General features: G+C 38.1%; 1 protein-coding gene and 1 pseudogene across 2 annotated transcripts; one reads left to right on the forward strand and one right to left on the reverse strand.

Moving 5' to 3' along the window:
* Positions 1-2,693: 2,693 nt before the first annotated feature.
* Positions 2,694-8,753, reverse strand: LOC117720771 (olfactory receptor 2A12). Of its 2 annotated transcripts, none has more exons than XM_076913190.1 (4): positions 8,645-8,753; positions 7,815-7,908; positions 6,284-6,329; positions 2,694-5,640 (listed from the first exon to the last, which is right to left on the reverse strand). In XM_076913190.1, exon 4 carries the CDS (start codon positions 5,587-5,589, stop codon positions 4,657-4,659), a length of 933 nt encoding a protein of 310 aa, XP_076769305.1. In that variant the 5' UTR covers positions 5,590-5,640; positions 6,284-6,329; positions 7,815-7,908; positions 8,645-8,753; the 3' UTR covers positions 2,694-4,656. The 2 variants fall into 2 exon arrangements, with proteins under 2 accessions (XP_076769305.1, XP_076769304.1); XM_076913189.1 differs by having other exon boundaries at positions 7,815-7,911; positions 8,645-8,749.
* Positions 8,754-14,104: 5,351 nt separating this feature from the next.
* Positions 14,105-14,716, forward strand: LOC117720989 (large ribosomal subunit protein uL1 pseudogene; annotated as a pseudogene).
* The last annotated feature ends 7,336 nt before the right edge of the window (positions 14,717-22,052 follow it).

A 22,052-nucleotide genomic window follows, 5' to 3' on the forward strand; every position in this document is an offset into this window, starting at 1 on the left:
CAGAAATTCTTAGCTGCTTGAGGTTCAGAGAAAAAGAGACATGCCACCTTTGAAAGACACAGGGAATATTGCAGAAGAAGTGTGTAAAAGGTGTAAAAGTTGGAATATAGAGAGGAACGGGGAGAAGTTCTGTCTCCTGAGTATCATGTAGCCCTTGAAGTCATGAACTCATAACAGCTGCAATTTCCTGCACTGGGCCTATGTAAGACTGGACCTATTAGCAGCCAGTTGCAGATGGGAGGGAGATCATAAGGACACACTTCTCATGAAAACCTACTTACCCTTGTTGAATTATTGGCTAATGAGAGACTATAGGGGAAGAGTAGTCAGTATCTTCACATGTCTTCTCACTGGTGAGCCTACCAGACTCCTATTAGATAACTCCATGCTCATGCAAATAGTTACAGCATGTAACTGACAGAGCAGGGTGATTGCTTCTCTTTGCCCACATTCCACCCTTAGCAGGAGAACAGTGCTCCTCACTTCTTGTTATTCCCAAGACTCAGCACCCCATTAGCATTCTCATTCTACCTGCCCACATTTAGGAAAAGACTTTTAATGGCCTTTTAATGTGCCCTTCCCTCAGGCTTGAGCAGTCCTGCAAAGTCATTTACCACAATAGACCAAGCAACAGTAGGACCTAGGAGATGCATTGCATTACCAGCCTTGGTGCCTTGGAGCCTGCTACCTGAGCTAAGAAGAATGGACTGCCTGCTGAGCTAGCCTTGACACCTTCCAGACTGCTATCTCCTTGCCCAGCCCCTGGGCTGAACCAAGAAGAGACTCTGGGAGTGGGGCTTTCCCTTTATATGTGAAAGAAAATTATTAAACTTCAAGCCTTGATCAGAGAACTTTGTCTTGGCTTCATCTCTTCCCGCCCGGTTCCCTTCCTCAGCCTCTCTTACAGGTGAACCCCGTTCAATTGGTGCTGCGGGCAGCAACATTTTAATATGTACACATTAGAGAATTCTGGGAAGTATTGCAGCAGCTACTTTTGCATTGCTGTGACTAAAATATTTTACAGAATGACAAAGGTTTCATTTAAGGTTCTTTGTGTCAGGAGAAATGTAGTGGAGCAGGATTTCATATAAGGGAACTAGGAATCAGAGAGTGAGCAGGAACCAACATCTGATGCAACCTCCAAAATGAATCTCCAGTGGCTCACATCCTCTAGATGCCCTTCTCCCCAACCCCCATCACCTCCAGTCATGCTGTCATGTGACCATATCAAGGGATCAACCAGTTGCTAGGGTTAGACCCTCATGATCTAATTATGTCTAGAAATACCACCCTTCAGACACCTCCAGAAGTGTGCTTCTTTAGTGTTGTATGCATCTTTCAATCCAGTCAGAATGACACTCAATCATCACAGTATCGCAAAATACCTAAAGATTTTTCCAGATGTCTTTACAAAAAAATAGACATCACTCCAAACACAGACTTAATAGTAAGTCAGATAAAAAATTATTCTATCCTGTAATATTTTTGGAAAACAATTTTACTTTGCGGTATGTAAAGCATATTTTCCACATTTGAAAACAAATTAGTCAGTTCAGATAAATTTAAACAGATCACTGCTGCATTTGACTAGTTGAATTCCAGAATTCTCCATGAAATTCCACAAATATCAGACCCAGGGCATAAACTGACAGTTCTGTTTTTAAAAAAGAACAGTTTGATACTTCTCATACTATTTTGAAACTACTCATGTGTATAAATACAGCAGAAAAAGAACATTTGCTCTAATTAGAATTTTTCTAATTCATAGTCCATTTTAAATTCTCAGTAAAATTTTAAAGAGATAGTCTTGATTAAAGCTTTCCTTCATTAAATTAGAGACTGCAGCCATTACAGTTCAAACCATTGTGTTTCACATTCTGCTGTTACTTTTTAGACAAGGCCTCACTTTGCAGTCCAGGCTGCCCTCAAATTTGCAGTAATCCTCCTTTGCTTGGCCTCCAGATTACAAGTGTGAGTCCCCTCACCTATCTGTCTCCATGACTTGTCTATTTTTAAAGATTTTAAAACACAATGCCTGTGCTCTTGAGTTCAGGTGCCTGTGAAAACTATAAGAAGCCCATGATCATCTTGAGCTGGAATTAAGGGCAACTGTGAGCTGCCTGGGTTGGGTGCTGAGAACTGAACTCTGGTCTTCCAAAAGAGCAGTGCATGTTTTTAAACACCAAGCAGTTTTATCAGTAAAGTCATCTCCTCAGCATCATTGTGTTATGTCTTGAGACTGTTGATTCAGCCCCTTCCACTGGAGGGATGGGAAAGTTTCCTCAATTAAAAGTCCTGTTTTTTTTTCAATATTTAATAAGACTTTTTTGGACTAACAGGTAGATGAACCATCTGTCTGCTCTCTGGTCACCTACATTCTTACTGATCCTGTACTGATTTTCTAAAGGGGTAAGGTAGTAATCAGAGCAGTGTTTCTCTATGAGCCTGGAGAAAGGGGCTTTAAGGCATGGGAGAGCCATGCCAAGTATTTACTTTCATTTTCTTTGATGGTAAGTGATTTGGGGTGAGAGACTGTCATTGCATTTTGCTTTAGGAAATGGAGTAAAGCTATGACAGTGGCTTCTGGGAAACATGTTCAGTTTTGAAAAAGGAGTCAGCGTGGGAGAAAGAAAGTGCTTTTTGAACTTCGTCATTTTTAATATATCATATATACAAAAATTATTTCACTGCAAAAGTCCAATCTTTATAAATTTTTTTGAGAATTTCTTACAATGCATTTTGATCAAATGTCTCATTTTTCCACCCCCTCCAGATTCATCCCCCTTCCATACCCACTCAAATTTGTGTACTTTCCTTTTTTTTTCAATCCACCAAGTACATTATGTACTGCTCATATATGCTTGGATGTGTGGCCTTTATGGTTGGGTGGTCAACCCACCACAAAAAAACTGACTCTGTCTCCCAGCAGCCATTAACTGCAAATAGCTTCCTAGTTAGCTAGTTAGCTTCCATCTCCCCTCTACATGTTAGCATTTTCTCTGGCTTAGGTTTCCCCAGATCTTGTACCCGCTGTCTCAACAGCTGTGAACTCATGTATAGAACTCAGAGGCTTTACCAGAAAACACTGAGTCCTAATAGTCATCTGTAACTCTGGTATTTATGATCCCTACCTACTGTTTCACATGCTTCCTGAGCTATGGGAGGAGGGTTCTGGTATATGTGTGGACTTAGGACTAAGTATTCTATACTCTCATACTCTCTTATTCTCTGTATCCCAATCAATTGTGAGTCTCTGTGTTGACCACTGTCTTTTCCAAAAAGAAGCTTTAATGAAGATTGAATGACACACATTCTATGGGTATAGCAATAAGTCAATAGGAGTTGTAAAATACTATGTCCATTTAATAGACTAAGAATGATAGGCCATCTCCTAAGTTTTATGCCTTATTGAGACAAAGGTTCTTGGTTTTGATGGCACTGTCAGGTGTGGATTTATCTTGTGGATCAGGCCTTAAATCCAATTTAAAAAATTGTCTTTTTTTTTCTCTCATAAAATTATACTTGCCACTAGTCATTTCTGTACTTGCCAGTACTATTTATATAGCTTGCAAGGTCCATATCTTGATGAGATGGACGATCATCTTTCTCCTTCATTAACAAGCATAGCACCTTCTAGTACTGTGCCAGTACCAGCCATTAAGGATGAAGCTTGTTCATGAGCACCAGCCTGATTTTCTGTGTTCTCTGACATAACTATGTGGTGTTCAGCAATAGGCTGTCAGCACCAAGTTCTGATGAGTGGCCTATGGATTTCACATTAAGTGACTTTGTTAAACTTTCTTATATATTGGTAAATTATCAGAAGATATATTTTTTAGATTTACTACATGTACAGTCATGTCATTTGTGGATAATTACAAATTTGTTTCTTTGTTCTCAAATGAGTGCTTGCTCACAGGTTTTCTTTTTTCTTTCTGTCTTTTTAAACCATCCTCATTAGAGTGGCTGGGAAAAGTGAAATGAAGGAATAACAGTAGTTTCAGTGTGTATCCTCATCAGTCTTAGAGGGGAAAATTTCTCTCTTACCTGACTCTGACTTGATTCTCTGGAAGAGGACTGATTACTGTATTGACTTGTATCAAGTTTTATCCCTAATTATTGTTGAACTCTGTCACACTCTTACTTGTAACTACTAAAACATTTATAAGTATTTTTCTAATTTGTTGGTGTAGCAAATTATTTATATTTTTAAACGTCAAACAATTTTTGCATTTTTGTCATGATATATGCTTATTTCATATGGTAGACTTGCGTTACTATTTTCTTTAGTAAGCTTGTATTTGTGTGCAGTGAGTGTGATTTTGGCTGATTTCCTTTTCATATTTCTCTCATATTTTGTTTCTATGGTTTAAATATCAACATTAGTTACTTGTCATTTTTCAAAGATATAAAAAGATAGTATGTATTATGTTTTGATAAATTAAAGGACTTGAGGAAATTCAATGCCCCAGGATCATGATATAGAAGATTATTTATTTTTTGATATTTGGGGATCTCTGTGTAGCCTTGACTGTGAACTCATTCTGTAGACCAGAGTGACCTCAAATTCAGAGCTCCACCTGCCTCTGCCTCCTGAGCGCTGGCATTAAAAATGTGTGCCACTACTGCATAGCCTGACATGGAAGATTGTTAACCTCACAGTGATCTCTGTTTCCAGACAACTCTTCTTACCGCACCTTTCACCTCTGTGTTCCTCAAACTGTAGATCAGAGGGTTGAGCATCGGGTTGAAAAGGCTGTAAAACAAAGACAGTATCTTCCTGTGTTCTTGAGAATGGTTGGACTTGGGGGCCATGTACATGGCAATGGCACAGCCAAAAAAGAGCCCAACCACACACAGGTGGGAGGAACAGGTAGAGAAGGCCTTTCTGCGGCCCTCCCCTGAGTGGATCCCCAGTATGGCCACCAGGATTCGAGTGTAGGAGACCAGCACCAAGCACAGGGGCCCCAGTAAGACCATCACAGAGCCAGCGAAGAGGACGACTTGGTTGAGTCTTGTGTCTGCACAGGCTAATCTGAATACTGACATGATTTGACAGAAAAAATGATTGACTTTTTGTGGCCCACAGAATGGGAGTCTTAGAATGAGCGTGATATGGACTGAGGCCAAGAGGAAGCTAAACCCCCAGCAAGTGGCAGCCAGGATGGCACACACTCTCCAGCTCATGGTCAGCGTGTATTGCAAAGGGTGACAGATAGCTACAAAGCGATCATACGACATCACCACCAGAATCAGACACTCTGTCACAGCAAAAGCCAGATACAAAAATGTCTGAAGTATGCATGAAGCAAAGGAGATGCTTTTTTGGTTCATCACAATATTTGTCAGCATCTTAGGGGCAGTGCTGGAGGCATAGGACATGTCAACTATGGCCAGATGTGAGAGGAAGAAATACATGGGAGTATGCAACCTAGCATCCAGGCAGATGAGCCCCAGGATGATCCCATTTCCTATCAAGGTGAGGCTGTAGAACAGCAGGAACAGCCCAAACAGGAACATCTCCAGAGAGGGCTCAACCTGGAATCCCAGTAGTATGACCTCAGTGATCCGTGTCTGGTTGATTCCCATGATCTTGTGACAGAAGATTGTTATAATGTAGTCAGAGGGGAAATTCCAGAGCTGAAGGGTAGAAAAGGAAGACAAAAGAAAGGGATTTTTCACTTTGGAGTTTGAATTTATGTCAGATGTGAAAATCAGTAATTCATAATTCTAGTTTGACCTCTATTTTGTTGACTTGCAAATCTGGCTTCTAGGGGTATTTAAAAACTGTGGCTGTTGAGTATTATAAAATATTTAGCCTGTTTCGTAGAAACAAATCAAGATATCTTCTTTCTTTATAGATTTTATAATAATAATTATTATTAATTATTTCATGGCAATTATAAGTAAGGATAGGCTCTAACTAAGGGAACAGAAGGAGACAAGTCCATTTCCTTTGCTACCTCCACTGGCCTCTGTTCACCAGAGAAATGAAGGCTTTGGGAGCATTTGCCAATCTTTCTCACAGCACTTATATTACTAAATATAGTGCTCTAAGAAGAAAAAAATTATGTTCAAGATAATCTCTTGATGTCTCTTGGCTTCAAATGCATGGACATCACAGGCAAAATATAATATACAAGCTCCAAGTTGAAGAGGAGTTTAGAGTAAGACAGCCTCTTCAACCGTCAAATGTGGATATGAAAGGGGGTGGGATCTCACACCTAGAGCTCAGCTTTGAGAGTCCAGATGAATTATTTTTGAACAAGGATCATGTGGTTACCTGAAGCCAGATGCTTTTGTTGACCACAGGAAGAGATGTGAAATACCTGTTGGGAAATGGTGAAGAAACAATAAAGAAGTTTCATCAAAAAAAACTATCTGTGAAAAAATGTCTTTAAATTGCAAATAAAATGTCTTTGGTTTAATAAATTCAGTAAATTAAAAGCCTTTACTAAACAAGCAAACAAACAAAAAAAAAAACATGAAAAAGAAGGCTGCTATTTGGGAATAAGAAGGTGGCCAGCAGGAGAGGGGCATAAGTGAGGGAAATGTGCAGGGACAGAGCTACAGTACTCTGTATTGTATATGTGTATGAAACTGTCAAAAATAAAAAAGGTAAAAGTAAGATAAATATGTACGAAAGCAACCTGAGGATTCTTCACTAACTGAAAATGATATGACTCTGTAGGCTAAAAGTATACCCTTTAAAGAGAATAAAGTAAATAAAAAAATAAATTCTCAATAAATGTTCATCCTCTGCAGTTGTCTGTAACTGCTGTCTTTCTTCTGTGTGCTACACTTCCTTGTGTTGCATCTTCCGGGGCTCCTGTGACATCAGTGTTGCAGTCACTTAGCCATGTGACTCTGACTACATTTTCACATCTGTATTCTAATTGTACATGTATTTTGTGACTGATATTAGCTTAAATTTTAACTAATTATCTTAAGTAATAATTTTAGTGTTCTAATTTTAAGATTGAAGTTGATTATGTATATATATATGTTGATTTAATTCTTTGTTCTTGATTCATTATAATATTTTGTTTTACAAGGTTTTAAATTTTAATTGAAGATACAATTTGCATTGTTTACTAAACTTTTGTTAGATTCTTAAAATTTTTTCCTGGATTAGCAGAATATTTAAATGCCACTAATGAAACAACAATTGAAATAAAAAATACTCTGACTGATGAGGAGAGTTTAGCTGGTGAAGCAGTAGTGTATGTGTTCTCAAAGGGCAGTCATTGTAGCATGCATAATTACAAATACTTTCTTGAATTAATGAAAGCAAAGAGGTAATATTGAACATAGATTTTTGGTAAACATTATAATAGGATCACTATAATGTGTATTCAGTTGGCTATCCATGTGGAAGAACACTCAAATGGCTTCTACCACATACCACACAAGCACAATTTTCTGGTCACATTAAGTGCAAATATAAGTAAAAAATAAACCCCACAAACATGTCTTAATGATACATTTTTAAGATGCTAAAATAGAAAACATCTATTTTACACAATTCAAATAGAAAATGTCTTATCACTACAGTGTTCCCAATGTTGACAGAATTCTTGTTTTTGCAGTTTGAAAATCCTAAGAACAATATTTTAATTTGTCAATAAATATTTTTTTAAAGATTACCTTATATAAATCTAAAAAGAATAAGAATTCATTTGAATTTGAAAGAATTTAAAGCCAAATATTTTAATGTGTATTGAGGAGACTGACACAGTCATAGAGCAAATTGTCATCAGGCACACTCTCCAGGTTTAAGAAATGAGGGTGATGATTTGGTGATCTGAACTAACCTGCTGAAGCTCTGCCTCTGAGGAAGACATTCAGGTAGGTCAGTAAACCTGGGACACTGGAGGAAGTCTGGTTGGCTCAGCTGTGTAGGCTAGTCTGCTGCCAGAAGAAATAATAAGGATATTTTTATTAAATTTTGACAAGAGTTTCTTGGACATTTACTGATGCTACCCTTCTGGGCAATGTGATCTACTTTGTTCACAGTTTACTGTCAGGAAGAAATTTCTAAGATGGAGTAGAGAGAAATGTCGAAGTACAAGAAATGAGAGACATGCTGTAAGAGAAATTAGAAAACACCTCAGATTCACCCTCTTCATTTGTCAGATGATGCAGCAAGAGGAGCTGGTTCTAAGGCACTTTCATTTTGGAGCATGAACCAGGAACCACTTCCACGTCCAGCTATTCCCCTAAGTGTGACCAAGATAAAAACCTCTCAAATCTGTGTTCTGTTTGGCCATAGAACCAGATCTCACTGTAGGTGGGCCTCGGCATGCTCCTAAGAGCACCACCACCACATTGTCTTTTCTAAATCTGAAAATTTGTCCAGTGTCTGCCTTCTCTACAATCTTCATCACTGTCTAGACTATGATTCATACAAAAGAAGATGATATTCTCTGTTCAGTATTTTCTTCAAATTAGGCTTGAAAATCAGAAAAATCACAAAGATAGAAAGTTGCAGCCAAATTGCTATTCTTGACACAGGCTGGAGAAAAAGGAAACCTAGATGTTTTCCCAGCCTGTGGACTGTGCTGGGATGCAGAAACACCGGCAGCTTCTCCACGTAAGAGCTTTAAACTGAGCTCTCTAAACTAGCCTATCCTCAGAGACATACCTATGGGGTCCAGGCAGCAAAGCACAGAGCATTTTCCTGCCATTCTATGCCTTTCCCAACAGTGATACAACACTGTACCCTTTCCTGCTGGCTCTAAAGTTGTAACACCCCTACACACCCCTGCCATTGCCACTTCATCTTTGTGAAGGCTGAGCTCTCTTGGGTGACAAATGTGTCCCAGATGGAGCTTGTTAAGGTGGCAATAGCAGGGTTCTGTTCTCCCTTGGGAGAATGCAAACTTGGCTTGATGAAAAGTTTAATTGAGACATCAATTATCAAAAGTTTCCATTTCACATGTATTTATTTCTATTCAATGATCAAAAAGATTACATTTTATTTCTTACTTGAAGGCTCACTTTTTAATTTTTCTTTTGTTTTGAAACCACTTCCAATTTGTCCCATTTTTAAAACATTGTTTCTGACTTCCTTCCCAGAAGCAGATTTAGGCCACAGTGCTTAAGTTTTTTAATTCTAAGCAATTTAATATTAGATCAAAATTACATGACAAAGAACATGTTGAAACCCACCAACAATGTTTCAGACCATTTTAAATTCACAAATGTTCACAATACTTGAGTCCTTAATAAATGATTGGGCTAAGGAGATGGCTCAGCAGATAAAACCACTTTCTGTCAAGCCTGATGACTTGAGATCAATATCCAGACCCAAATGGCAGAATAAGAGAACCGACTCCCTAAAGTTGTCCTTTGACTTTATGAGTATGCTATGGACTACACACACACACACACACACACAGAGAGAGAGAAACATAATAAATTAGTAAAAAGAAAACAATGTGCTAGGATGTGGCAAAAATTTTCTGCCCAATGTATTTTCAGCAGAACCCTGTTATTGAGTAGGGAAGAGGTTGGTGGAGGTAGAGTTGGGAGGAGAGAAAAACACAGAGAGGAGGAGGAGAGAGGAGAAGCAAGATGGCGGCAGATGTTACCCTCGTGTCTCTAGCAATCTCAGGTAGTTAGTCATATCAAGGTTAGATAATTGGGATAACAACTCTAATTGTGTGAGCATCTTGTATATTGAGTATTTGCTGATATATAAATCTATTTGGTTAATCATAAGCTTTAGAGTTTTACTTTATTGGGTTACTGGGCAGTGGGTCCGCCAACAATCAGGTGGTTAAGGCTGTGACAGAACCAGCGTCCCCATGGATGAGCAAACCACAGCTGGAAGCACAGCGACCGGTTGTTACAGGGGCAAGTTAGAGAGAGCAGTCTGGTGGAACCAGCTTGGGAGCTTGGGTCCTACTGGAGAGCTTGCTGAGATAAATGGGCTTAGAGCAGGAACATGTTGGCCAGGCCGGGAGCTAGCCAGTCGCTTCTTTTTTCAAATACCTTTTACTACACTAGGACAATCTCTATTAAGGTGTATTTGAAGTTCAGTATGTGACAATTATCATCTACCTGATTACCAACCATCATCTATAATCTATCTATCTATCTACCTGTCTGTCTGTCTATCTATCTATCTATCTATCTATCTATCTACCTATCTATCATATATCTATCATTCAATTTCTACCATCTATCTATATCTATCTATCATTCTATCTATTATCTATTTATCTATCATCTATTATTTGTCCATCTATCATTAGGAGAGGAAGAGAGGTTATCAGAAACTGACATGACTTTTAAGACTAAGTTACTGGAGACATAGAGAGCTAATGTTGTAGTTCTTGTCTTCAGAATCAGTCTAAAAGCTGGAGAAGACCCATGTCTCCAAAATCACCAGGCAGAAAAATCCCAATTTTTTCTGCCATACTGTTGCCTACTGGAAGGACTGGATGAGGTTCACTCATACTGTGGGTTTATTCAGTCTAGTAAGTCAATTATTAATCTAATATGGACACATCTTAAATGCTCCCTGAAAAACTATTTCTCTAGTATCATTTAGTCAAGTCGAACTGATATGTAAAATTACCCGTCACATTTGAAAATTCACTGGTTGTAAATAGACAAGTTTACTTCTAGTGCTTCGGTTCTTTGCCATGGATCTCTGCAACTGCTATGTGGCATATCACAGAGTCTCAGTAGCTGGGTTTTGTGCAAAGTTAAAAATTAGAAAGTAGAACTTTTTCAAATTGTTTTATCCAAAGTTATTTGGGCTCTTCTTTGATGGTTCCATGTCCATTTTAATTTAAATAGCATATAAACACAAATCTTCTCAGTCGTGTGTGTGTGTGTGTGTGTGTGTGTGTGTGTGTGTTTGTGTGTGTTTGTGTGTGTGTGTGTGTGTGTGTGTGTTAGCATAACAATAATTAAAGAAAAAGAAGCCAGAGGGCATGAGTTTGAGAGAAAGAGAGCCAGTAGGGTTGCACAGGAGGGATTGGTGGGAGGAAAGAGGAAGGAGGATATGATGTAATTATATTTTAACAATAATTAAAAAAAAAAAACCTCAGCATGTCAGCTTCTGTGAAAACAAACAAGAGAGACTTTATGAGAATGATACTTGCTCTTTCACTAAACTCTCACACTCTTTATTTTTCAACAATAACTCATCATCCTGATCAGTCTTTTCATCCATCAATTAGATCATATTTTATTTCCTTCAATGATTTTTATTTATGGTGTGTGTCTTGGAATTTATTATTTTTCATACCATTATAAAAGAAGTTGCTTTACTTTATATGTGGACTCTCTTCATTACATGTATTAAGATATATAGTTAATTTTATGTTTTGTTATTTTACCTTCCACTCATTCATAGCTGTTATTGTGTCTGTATTTGTAAGACATTCTCTAATAAAGATAATATTATCTCCTAACTTTAATATTTTTTACTTCTTATTTTCATCTAATTACCTTAGTTTTACACTTACAGTATAGTATTAGATCAAAGTAATGGGGATAGACATATGCATATATTCCTATTTTTAAAAATGTATTCATTTTTGCTTGTGAGCCTAGCCTTTAAGAGCTGAGACAATTACCTGAGGATCCAGTTATGCCACTCCTGAGCATATATCCAAAATATGCTCCAGCACATAACAAGGACACATACTCCACTATGCTCATAGTAGCCTTATTTATAATATCAGAAGCTGGAAAGAACCCAGATGTCCTTCAACAGAGGAGTGGATACGGGAAATGTGGTACATTTACACAATCGAGCACTTCTAAATTGTTAAAAACACGGAATTCATGAAATTCTTAGGCAAATGGATGGAACTAGAAAGTATCATCCTGAGTGAGGTAACCCAATCACAAAAGAATACACATGGAATGCACTCACTGATAAGTGGACATTAGCTCCAAAGCTCAGAATATTCACGATACAACTCACAGACCTCATGAAGCTCAAGAAGAAGGAAGACCAAAATACGGATGCTTTGGTCCTTCTAAGGAGTAACAAAATACTCAAGGGAGCAATTACAGAGACAAAGTGTGGAACAGAGACTGGAGGAGGGGTGGTCTGGAGACTGCCCTACCTGGGGATCCATCCCATATGCAGTCAACAAACAAAGACACTGTTGTGTATGCCAGGAAGTGCATGCTGACAAGAGCCTGATATACCTGTCTCCTAAGAGGCTCAGCCAGAATCTGACATATACAGAGGCAGATGCTAGAAGCTAACCATTGAACTGATCATGGGGTTTTCAATGGAAGAGGTAGAGAGAAGACTGAAGGAGCTGAAGGGTTTGCGGCCCCATGGGAAGAGCGACAATACCAACCAACCAGAGCTCCCAGGGTCTAAAACTCCAGCCTGGGAACCTGCATGGAGGGACCTATGGCTCCAGCTGTATATGCAGTGGAGGATGGCCTTGTCAGGCATTGATGGGAGAGGAGGTCCTTGGTCCTGCAAAGCACCTGGTGTGGGGGAATTCGAAGGCAGAGAGGGGGGGAGTGGGTTGATGGGTGGGAGCACACCCTCATAGAAGCAGCAGAAGGGGGGATGGGATACAGTGTTCCTGGTGGTGGTGGGGAATGGAGAAAGGGGATAACATTTGAAATGTAAATAAGTAGAGGGGATAGCATCTGAAATGTAAATAAGTAGAATATCCAACTAAAAATACATTTAAAAATGTATTCATTTATTTTTGTAAAATATACTTTAATGATTTAAATTAAAATATTATTTTAATTATTATATATATATAATTTTTATATATAATTTATATATATAATATATATATATAACATATATATATTATTATATAAATATTGCTTTCCTCTCTCCCCTTTCTTCCTTCAACCCCTTCCAGCTAAGCTACCTTGACACAAACCTCCTTCCCCACTCTCAAATTGATAGCTTCTTTTACTTTGATTGCTATTGATACACAGGGGGATGGAGAATTAGCCTCTCCCAGGGATGAGCCCCCCACTTTTGGTTGTTTGGAGAGTGTTTAGTCCTTAATCCATGTTCCTTTTCCTTAATTGGAAAGCATTTTTGTTTATTAATGATGATGCTAACCTCAGGCTGCCCACCACTGACCTTCGAAAGACAGATGAAGTTACCTTCTGGTCTACTTAAGTTGAATGTTTTTATCAGTTGGATTTTGTCAAATGACTTTATTTGATATATTGAAATAATCACACATATTTTGTTCTCTTTAAATTTTAATTATTTTATTTTAGTATGGACTACTATACTGGCATTTGGATTGAAGATTCTTGGGATACTTGTCATTTAATTACTTTCATTTTGATGTGAGTATAATATTGACCTCATAAATAAGCTAAAAAAAAGTGTTAGCCTTTTTTTTGTAATTTGGGAGTCTAATAAAAAATTCGGCTTGTTCTTTCTTAATTATTTGAGACTTCTCATCAGTGAAGTCACATAATTCTAGAATTTTCTTTATGGAAAACAGCATTATAATTCAATCATTTTGCTTATTATGGATTGCAAAAATCTGCCTATGTTGGCTTTCATATTTTATATATTTATAAAAATTTGTGTATTCCACAAAGGCCATGTACACTTTTTAGTGCAGTTTTTCATAATATTGTTGGTGATCTTTCATTTACACTAGGGATGTACATGCTGCCTCTTTACTTCCTTCTTTTAGTAATCCGAGTCTTTTTTTGCTTTTTTTTTTTAATTACTATTCAGTCTTTCCTATGTACCCATTCATTCCCTCTCTAAAGATCAAGGAATTGAACTGTACCTAATGATTTCTTTTATGAATTATGAATTACCTTATCATCTCTTTCATGCTTCATTCATTAATTAGATTAACAAACATTTTGTATGTATGTATGGTTAATTTATTAGAAATATATGTGCAAGATTTAGTGCTTTTTTAAAGTAAGCAGCAGTTGTTAGATCACTTGTGTGTGCTTAAACTTGCAATGGATGTGCTTTCGAAGACACTGTGTCAATTACTAAATTCAAATTCAGTCACTGATCTTCATATAATATCTCCGGTGAATTAGGGCAAATGACAGCCAGATTAATATCATGAATGGTGTTAGAAAACTAAAAGGAAGGAATCCAAAGAATATGGACGCTTCCTTTCTGGTTTCCACAGCAGTCACAGCCACAAGCAGTAGAGTTTCACATGACATCCTATATGAGGCAGTGGGGAAACCAGTGCAAGCACTGCAGGTTTCTGATCAGCCTGAAGAACTATGACCCTCAGAAGGTACCACCAGGCTTAAGTCCACCCCTTGCCCCAAGTTCTCTGTGTGTATCCTGGAGGACCAGCAGCATTGTGATGAAGCTAAGGCTGTGGATAGCCCCTACACGGACATGGAGGTGCTTAAGCTTAGTAAGAACAAGTAGTTGGTCAAAAAGCTGACCTCTGACCAAGAAGTAAGATGCCTTTTTGGCAGATTCCATGTATTCTGGGCCCAGGCCTAAACAAGGCTGGCAAGTCCCCTCACTGCTGACACACAATGAAAACATGGCAGCCAAAGTGGATGAGGTGGAATCTACAGTCAAGTTCCAGATGAAGAAGGTGCTGTGTCTGGCTGTGGCTTTAGGCCAAAAGATGAGCGATGATGAGCTGGTCTACAACATCCAACTGCCTGTCAATTGCTCAAGAAAAACTTGCAAAACGTCTGGGCTTTGTACGTCAAGAGCATCATGGGTAGGCCCCAGCGTCTGTATTAGGATGCTCCAATAAACCCCAGTGCTGCCATCCAAAGGAGGAGGAGGAGGAGGAGGAGGAGGAGGAGGAGGAGGAGGAGGAGGAGGAGGAGGAGGAGGAGGAGGAATATGTATACCGAATTCAATGTTAACCTACAACAAGTATTATACCACAATGAAGGAGACTTCACCAAGTTTCTCCAAAAATTCAGGAACAAACCAAAGACGTTTAGTTTCTCAGTATTATTTTGTATACTGCTTGAGTCTTAGCTAGAGAAATAAGGCAAGTGAAGGGAGAATGTAGCGGGACTTTCTTTGAGACTGCCAGCTTCTGAATAATGACAGGGAGACATATTTATTACTCTATTTCAGGACTTATAATTTAAGCTTGTCCCTAACTAACTTGTAATTTATAATCCTGACCTGTTTCTTCATTCCTGTCTGAATGGCCAGTTCCTACCTCCCCCCCCCCCCCCCGAGTCCCAACCCCCCAGCAATTACACACACACACACACACACACACACACACACACACACACACACACACTTGCCTAATTCTCTCCCAGAGTTCCTACCTCTTCCAGAAGTCCCACCTTCTACTTCCTGCCTTTGACATAGACCACCAGCTTTTTAATAAACTAATCAAAGGTAAAGCTTAACCATGCTGAAGTCTGGCCTGTAATCAGATCTCTGCCCGATTCAGAAACCAGCATTTGTATAACACAGAGGTAATCATTACACAGTGAATAAAAACATCATTACAACAGGAGAAACTGGCATAAATAAAAAAGGAGTAAGTTGATGTATCCATATTATAGATGTTTAGCTCTGTGCATGAGATTTTAAAGCATTACACAAAAATACTCTTGGAACTGGTAAAATCATTCAACAGGATACAAAATTAGCATACAAAAATGAATAGCTTTTCTATATGCCAGTAACAAACATTCTGAGAAGGAAATGAAGGTCTTCCCATTTATAACAGTGATCTAAGGATTTAATATAATTCATATTATTGTTCTGATAACATCCTACACAGGAATGCAGAAATACAATATTCTTATAGAAGCATGGGAATACACAGAAAGCCAAAGAAATCTTCGTCAAAAAGAACAATGCATAAAATATCAACATACTCAATTTCATTATCCTACAGAGCTATGGTAACAAAAGCAGCACAATACTATAAACAAAAAGACTGAGACTGTGAAAAGAAGGAAATAAAGAGGCAGCATATAAATCCGTTGTGGAAATGAAAGACTACCAGCATATAGAACAATGAAATAGAGGGCCCAGATACAAATGTAACTACAGCCATATCTGATTTTGACAATATTGATAAGAGAAATACAAAAAGATACATTGGAGAAAACACAGCCTTTCTAAATGGTTCCAGGAAAATCAGCCTCTCCTGGCCAACAGGGCATTAAACACGGGTCCTGGGAGGTCACCTGAAAGAGAAGATGAGGGACAGGCAAATGCAAAGAAAGATGGCTTGTCTATAGGCAGATCAAACCATAATTTTTACTTTTTTCACACAGGGGTTATATACACAAAAGGGCAGGATGTGGGAGAAGGGGTTGACACAGGATAGTTAGTGTTTAGAGGGAGTACACAAATCTTCAAGAATAGAGTACCAGCTGGCTGAAGCTTCAGGGGACAGGTCACTCTGACTCCACCTATGATTCACTTGTCCCTATCTAAGTTAGTATTATCCATCAAGGTTACTTATCTACAAGGTTTATGATTGAGACCTGGCAACTTTCCACCAAAGCTGCTTGTTTACAATAGCTTCTAGCCATTTGTTTCAAGGTTTTTTTCCACAGAGACCCGAGACTTTGTGTTAGCAGGCTGACTTTAAGCCTATGGCTGATTCCAGGCCTTCAGAGTACAAGCAGAGATGCCCCTGACATCAGCCTGTAGGTATTCCTTATGTCCCATATCACAGAAATAGCTCTAAGTAAATAGAAAGACTACTAGATTGAAGGTAAGGCATGAAACTGATGCTGTTAGGGAAAATATGGGAACTAGTCTAACACATAGATGTAGGCAAGCACTTTCTGAACAGAACTCAAATCACTCTGCAAACACCAACTGACAAACATGATTGTGTGAAACTAAGTGGTTTCTGCACTACAGGGAAATAGGTAGTTGAGTAGAGACAAACACAGAATGGGAAAAAATCTTTGCTCACCAAATATCTGACAGAAAATGAACGACTAGAATACACAAAGCTTCAGGAACATAGTGAGAAATCAAACAACCCAGTCATAATAAAATGAGCAGATAATTCTCAAAAGACAAAGTACACATGACCAACAATGATGAAAAAGTATTCAGCCTTTCTATTCATCAAAGAAATGAGAATTAAAATTATAGTGAGACCCATTACTACATAAAAGAAAGACAAATAACAATAAATGATGAAGAAGATATAAGCAAAATGAAACTCATACCATGTAAACATTAATTATTTTAACCATTTATGAATGGTCTAATATAAAAACTCACTGAGTCTTCATACTATTTGAATGTCAGTAAATGTCATAAATGTTATTAAATGTCAAGTACTCTAGGACAGGTCTCATGTTCAAGACTATCTGATCAATATATAATGGACTACACAGTGTTTTTGTGTGCTTATTTAGTTACAGATTGATGTTTGGTTTTATGCTTGTTTGGTCGTTTTTTAATTTGTCTTTTTCTTTATTCTTTTTGAGTGTAGTTTTATTTATTTAATATTTTGTGGTTTTGTTGTCATATTGGGGCTTTGTTTGTTGATAAATAAGAAAGTTTGATGGATAGGGAGAAGGGGAGGACCTGAAAGAACTTGAAGAAGGGGAAGATTATGATAAAATATATTTAAATTTAGAAATTATTTTAAATAATAAAATATAATAATCATAATAATAGGACTAAAATCAATCTACTATATGACCCAGATACACATTTATGGGTATTTACCCAAAAGACTGTAAGTCAGCATGTCTCAAAGATCTTTGCACAACAGTGTTTATTATAGCACTATCCACAAAAGAAGGGTTATGGAACTATGGAAGATGTAGTGTGTATGAACAATGAAATTTAATTCAGTTCTAAAGAAGAATGTAATTAATTCATTTTTAGAAAATAGATAGAACTGGAATCAGATTAAATAAAATAAGTCAGATTTGGAAAATATGTCACACTTTTTGTTATTTTTGCTATGGATTATATATATATATACATATATATTTGTGTATATATGTATATAAATATGCATACATAAAATGTACACATATATAATATATACATATTCTACATACAATATAGAATATACAAAACACATAAGACATAATATAATAATATACATGCAAAAACATTGTATTTATGCATGATGTTATAGTTGAAATGAAATTGAGAGACAAAGGGAGACTGACTAATGGCCTATGGCAGAGAAATAAAAGGGTATTTTAGAAGACTATGGGGGAACATTGGCATAGTACAATATATGGTTGCATAAAAAGGTCCATATCAAACCCAATACTGTGCACAGCATGTCTGTGCCCATTGCAGAACAAGGACCCACAGTACTTAGAATCATTCTTTTCCACCTACTGTAGGTAATTATAAAACTAAAGGAAATGACCAAATCAGTGTTCAGTTATGGAAAATGGATGGAAAAGTTCTATGTCCTTCTAGAAAAAAAAAGTATGAGATAGATCTCACACTGGAGTAGGCTTTCTCCCAAGAGGTATTTTATTCACTCAACAGTCAAAAAGAGATGTTAAAGGACAAGCCATTAGTTTCCTAAGAAAAATCATCAGCAGATGTAATTTAGGACCAGGGAGGAAGTTAGGACTCTGGAATTGGGAAAAGAAGATGAACATGTACAAGAGAGGCCTCTAACGTTTGCACCAGTACTTCTCTGTAGTCTGTACCTGTTTTAAAGATGCAATGACTCCTGAAGAGAGCCAACAACAGTGTTTGTGGTTCAGATCTCAGTGGTTCTCAGTAAGGCTGAGGTGTGAATTAGAACTTCAATGTGTTGAGAGAATAGGAATTACAATCTTGTTGCATGATGGATGGAGGAATTTAGTAAGAGCACACTCCACAAATGAAAGTCATGTGCTACATACTCAAGCAATCTGCTTCAATTATAATTGCTTTCAAATATGAAAGCAAAGTCTATCTGAAGAGAAATATTAAAATAGAAAATCCCTACAACAAAACATTCAAAAATTGTGAAGTTGTGAAAGACTTTGGCCCATAATCAATAATGGGTTAGTATAAGAATAAATATAACAAGACAGTAAGACTCCAAGCAAAAACTTCAATACAACTGTGATATATATGGTAAGTAAAATAGATATAAATATAGAAGAGTTGAAAAATAATGTAATATGTTGATAAAGCCTCAGCATTCATAATTAATTAAATGGTTCTGTAAGGCATCAACACAGGAAATTTGAATTTAGTAAGCATTGATTGAGTTAATAGCACTTACAATAATGTTTATTTGCTTAAATTTTTAACCTGATTATTTTATCTTAAGAAGGTATTTTTGTCTTGACATGGTTTTAACTGGCATATTATAGATGTGGCATTATGACAGTTGTGTAAAACAAGAAAAAGAAAGAATAAATAATCAGGAAAACGGAAAAGATGCTTCATGAGTTTTGCTTATTCTATAGCTAGAGGGTGGAACCCTAAATCTAGCTATGGAATGAAGCTACGTTACTATTGCTCTCATTCACAAATAAGCCCCATGCTACAAAGTCCAATTTGGAATGATTTAATCTAATACGTAAGTAAGAAGAGTAAATTCTACACTCTATTGTTCAAAGGCAAGAATAATCCAGAGGACCTTACCATCTGCCACCTGGCATTTCTATTGATTTTTTTTTTTATTGGTAGATCTCTTTTGGCCCCTGGACATGACTTTGAGACTAGGTGATGGCCTTGATGGCAATGTAGATATTACCGCCAGTGTAAGATAATTAATACCCAATGAAGAGAAACATACCTTTGTCAATGGAAAAAAACAACCAGCAATTAAATTATTCCCTCTAGCTGTGTCCAGATGGACTGTCCTTCATGGAGTATCTGACAAGATCCTCAGAAGACAATTATAAGCAAGAAGTAGTTTATTATTTTTCACACTAAGTGGGATTACTTTTAGTGAGTCTTCCTTGAACTTTTCCTCTTCACTTTCCTGTTCCCTCCTGCTTTTCCCCATTTTCAATAAAAACTGTGTTGTATAAGCTTTTACGTCTGATACTATTTGGCTTAGAGAAGGAGATCTAGGTTAATGGATCCACTAAACTGGTAGAGAAAGTTTGTTCACTAGACTCCTAGGGTTCTCTGCCTAATGTTTGGGTGTGGTTTCTCTCCATCGGTTTCCATCAACTGCTGAAGCCACTTGGGAAGAATGGCAAGTCTATTCTTCTATTCTAGTAAATAAGGGAGGGGAAGACAGATTTTTAAAAATGTGGTAGTCAGATACACGTATGTGTTGGGTTTATCATTATTTATTTATTTATTTATTTATTTATCCATTCATTCATTTATGTATTTATGTATGTATTTGTCCACTTTACATCTCCTTCCTTTTTTCCTCCCAGTACCACCTTCACAACTTCCTTCCCCCATTACTCTCAGAGAAGGGCAAGCCCCCCATGGGTACCAACCTGCCCTGGCACGTCAAGTCGAATCAGGGCACTTCCTCTTCCACTGAGGCCAGACAAGGCCACCCAACTAGGGGAAGGGAATCCAAAGGCAGGCAACAGAGTCAGAGACAACCCACAACTCCAGTTGTTAGGGGATTCACCTGAAGACCAAGTTGTACATCTGCTACAAATGTGTAGGGGTCCTAGATCTGGGACATGCATGCTCTTTAGTTGGTAGTTCACTCTCTATGAGCCTCCGAGAGAGCCCAGTTAGTTGACTTTAGGTCTTCTTTTGTTTTTTTCCCTGTCTTTTGAGACAGAGTTTCTCTATGTAGCCCCTGGCTGTTGGGGAACTCACTCTGTAGACCAGGGACTGGCTAGCCTTGAACTCAGAAACCCACCTGCGTCTGCCTCCCGAGTTCTGGGATTAAAGACATGCGCCATGAAGACATGACTTTAGGTCTTCTTGTGATGTCCTTGATGCCTCCAACTTTTTCAATCCTTGCCTGAACTTGTCTGTTCACTATACTCCTAGAGCTGGATGTGGTTTCTCTCCATCTGTTTTCACCAACTGGTGAATTCTCTCAGAGGACAGTTATTCTAGGCTCTTGTCTGCAAGCACAACAGAGTAGCATTAACAGTGTCGGTGGTTGGCTTTCTCCCATGGGAAGCATCTCAAGTTGGGCCAGGCATTGGTTGGCCCTTCCCTCAATCTCTATTCCATCTTTATCCCAACACATCTTGTGGGCAGAACAAATCTTGGGTGGAAAGTTTTGTGGGTAGGTTTGTGTCCCCCCCCCCAACCCCAATGTAAATCTCTTATGGCTATAGGAGGTGGTGGCCATTTCAGTTTCCTTATCCCTCACTACTAGGAGTGTCAGGTAGGGCCACTTCTATAGACTCCCCAGGAGTCTCCCCTGTCCCAGGTTTCTAGCACATCTTCCCTGAAATCTGCCCCTCCCATTACCGATTTCTGGTCTTTCTCCTAGCTCTTTGCTGTCCCCCACCCCGAGTCCCAATATTTGACCCCTGTCCTGTTATTCTCTCCATCCTCTCTCCTGCCTGTTCACTTCCTTCATCAATTTTTGATGTTTATTTTATTAGCTCATCTGAGTGAGATTCACACATCCTCCCTAAGGCCTTCCTTGTTTCTTAGCTTCTTTGAATCTGCGGATTGTAGCATCTCATGATATTTTTAAATGACAGAGGATAGCTGCAAATAATGACAATGGACTTGAAAGCCCAGGAAGTCTTTTTTCCATTACCTACTTTTACTTTCAGGAAGGGATGATTGGCAAGGAAGCCATTTCACAACAAAGCCAGCCAGGACACATGTGGGCATGGCAACTCTTTGGTTAGGTTGAAGTGCTTGGGACAGTTTTCCTAGCTATTCACTACTTCTGTGTTTTCTGAAAAGAAATCAGGATATTCCATGGGCCCCAGGTGGCAGTGATCAGGACATGCTAGAAAATTAAAGCAGATACTTCAAAGGAAATTGCCATGGTTGCAATTGGAAGAGCTTTGTACCTAAGGCCAGAGCTTCATAGCATCACTTAGGGGTGTGGTGGGGCTGACACAGCACAGGTACAGTTGATATTGACAAAGTAAATTAAAAGATATAATTTCACAACTGCATACTCCAGGATAGAGAACTAGATAGGTCCTAGAACAGGCTCAGAGATATCAAAGTTAGCATAAAATCCTCAACCCTC

This window comes from Arvicanthis niloticus, chromosome 15 (assembly GCF_011762505.2).
Source record: "Arvicanthis niloticus isolate mArvNil1 chromosome 15, mArvNil1.pat.X, whole genome shotgun sequence".
Taxonomy (NCBI): Eukaryota; Metazoa; Chordata; class Mammalia; order Rodentia; family Muridae; genus Arvicanthis; species Arvicanthis niloticus.

Bases quoted from the DNA above. Each gene is read 5' to 3' on its own strand.
- LOC117720771 (XM_076913190.1), bottom strand. From the start codon at position 5,589: ATGGGAATCAACCAGACACGGATCACTGAGGTCATACTACTGGGATTC.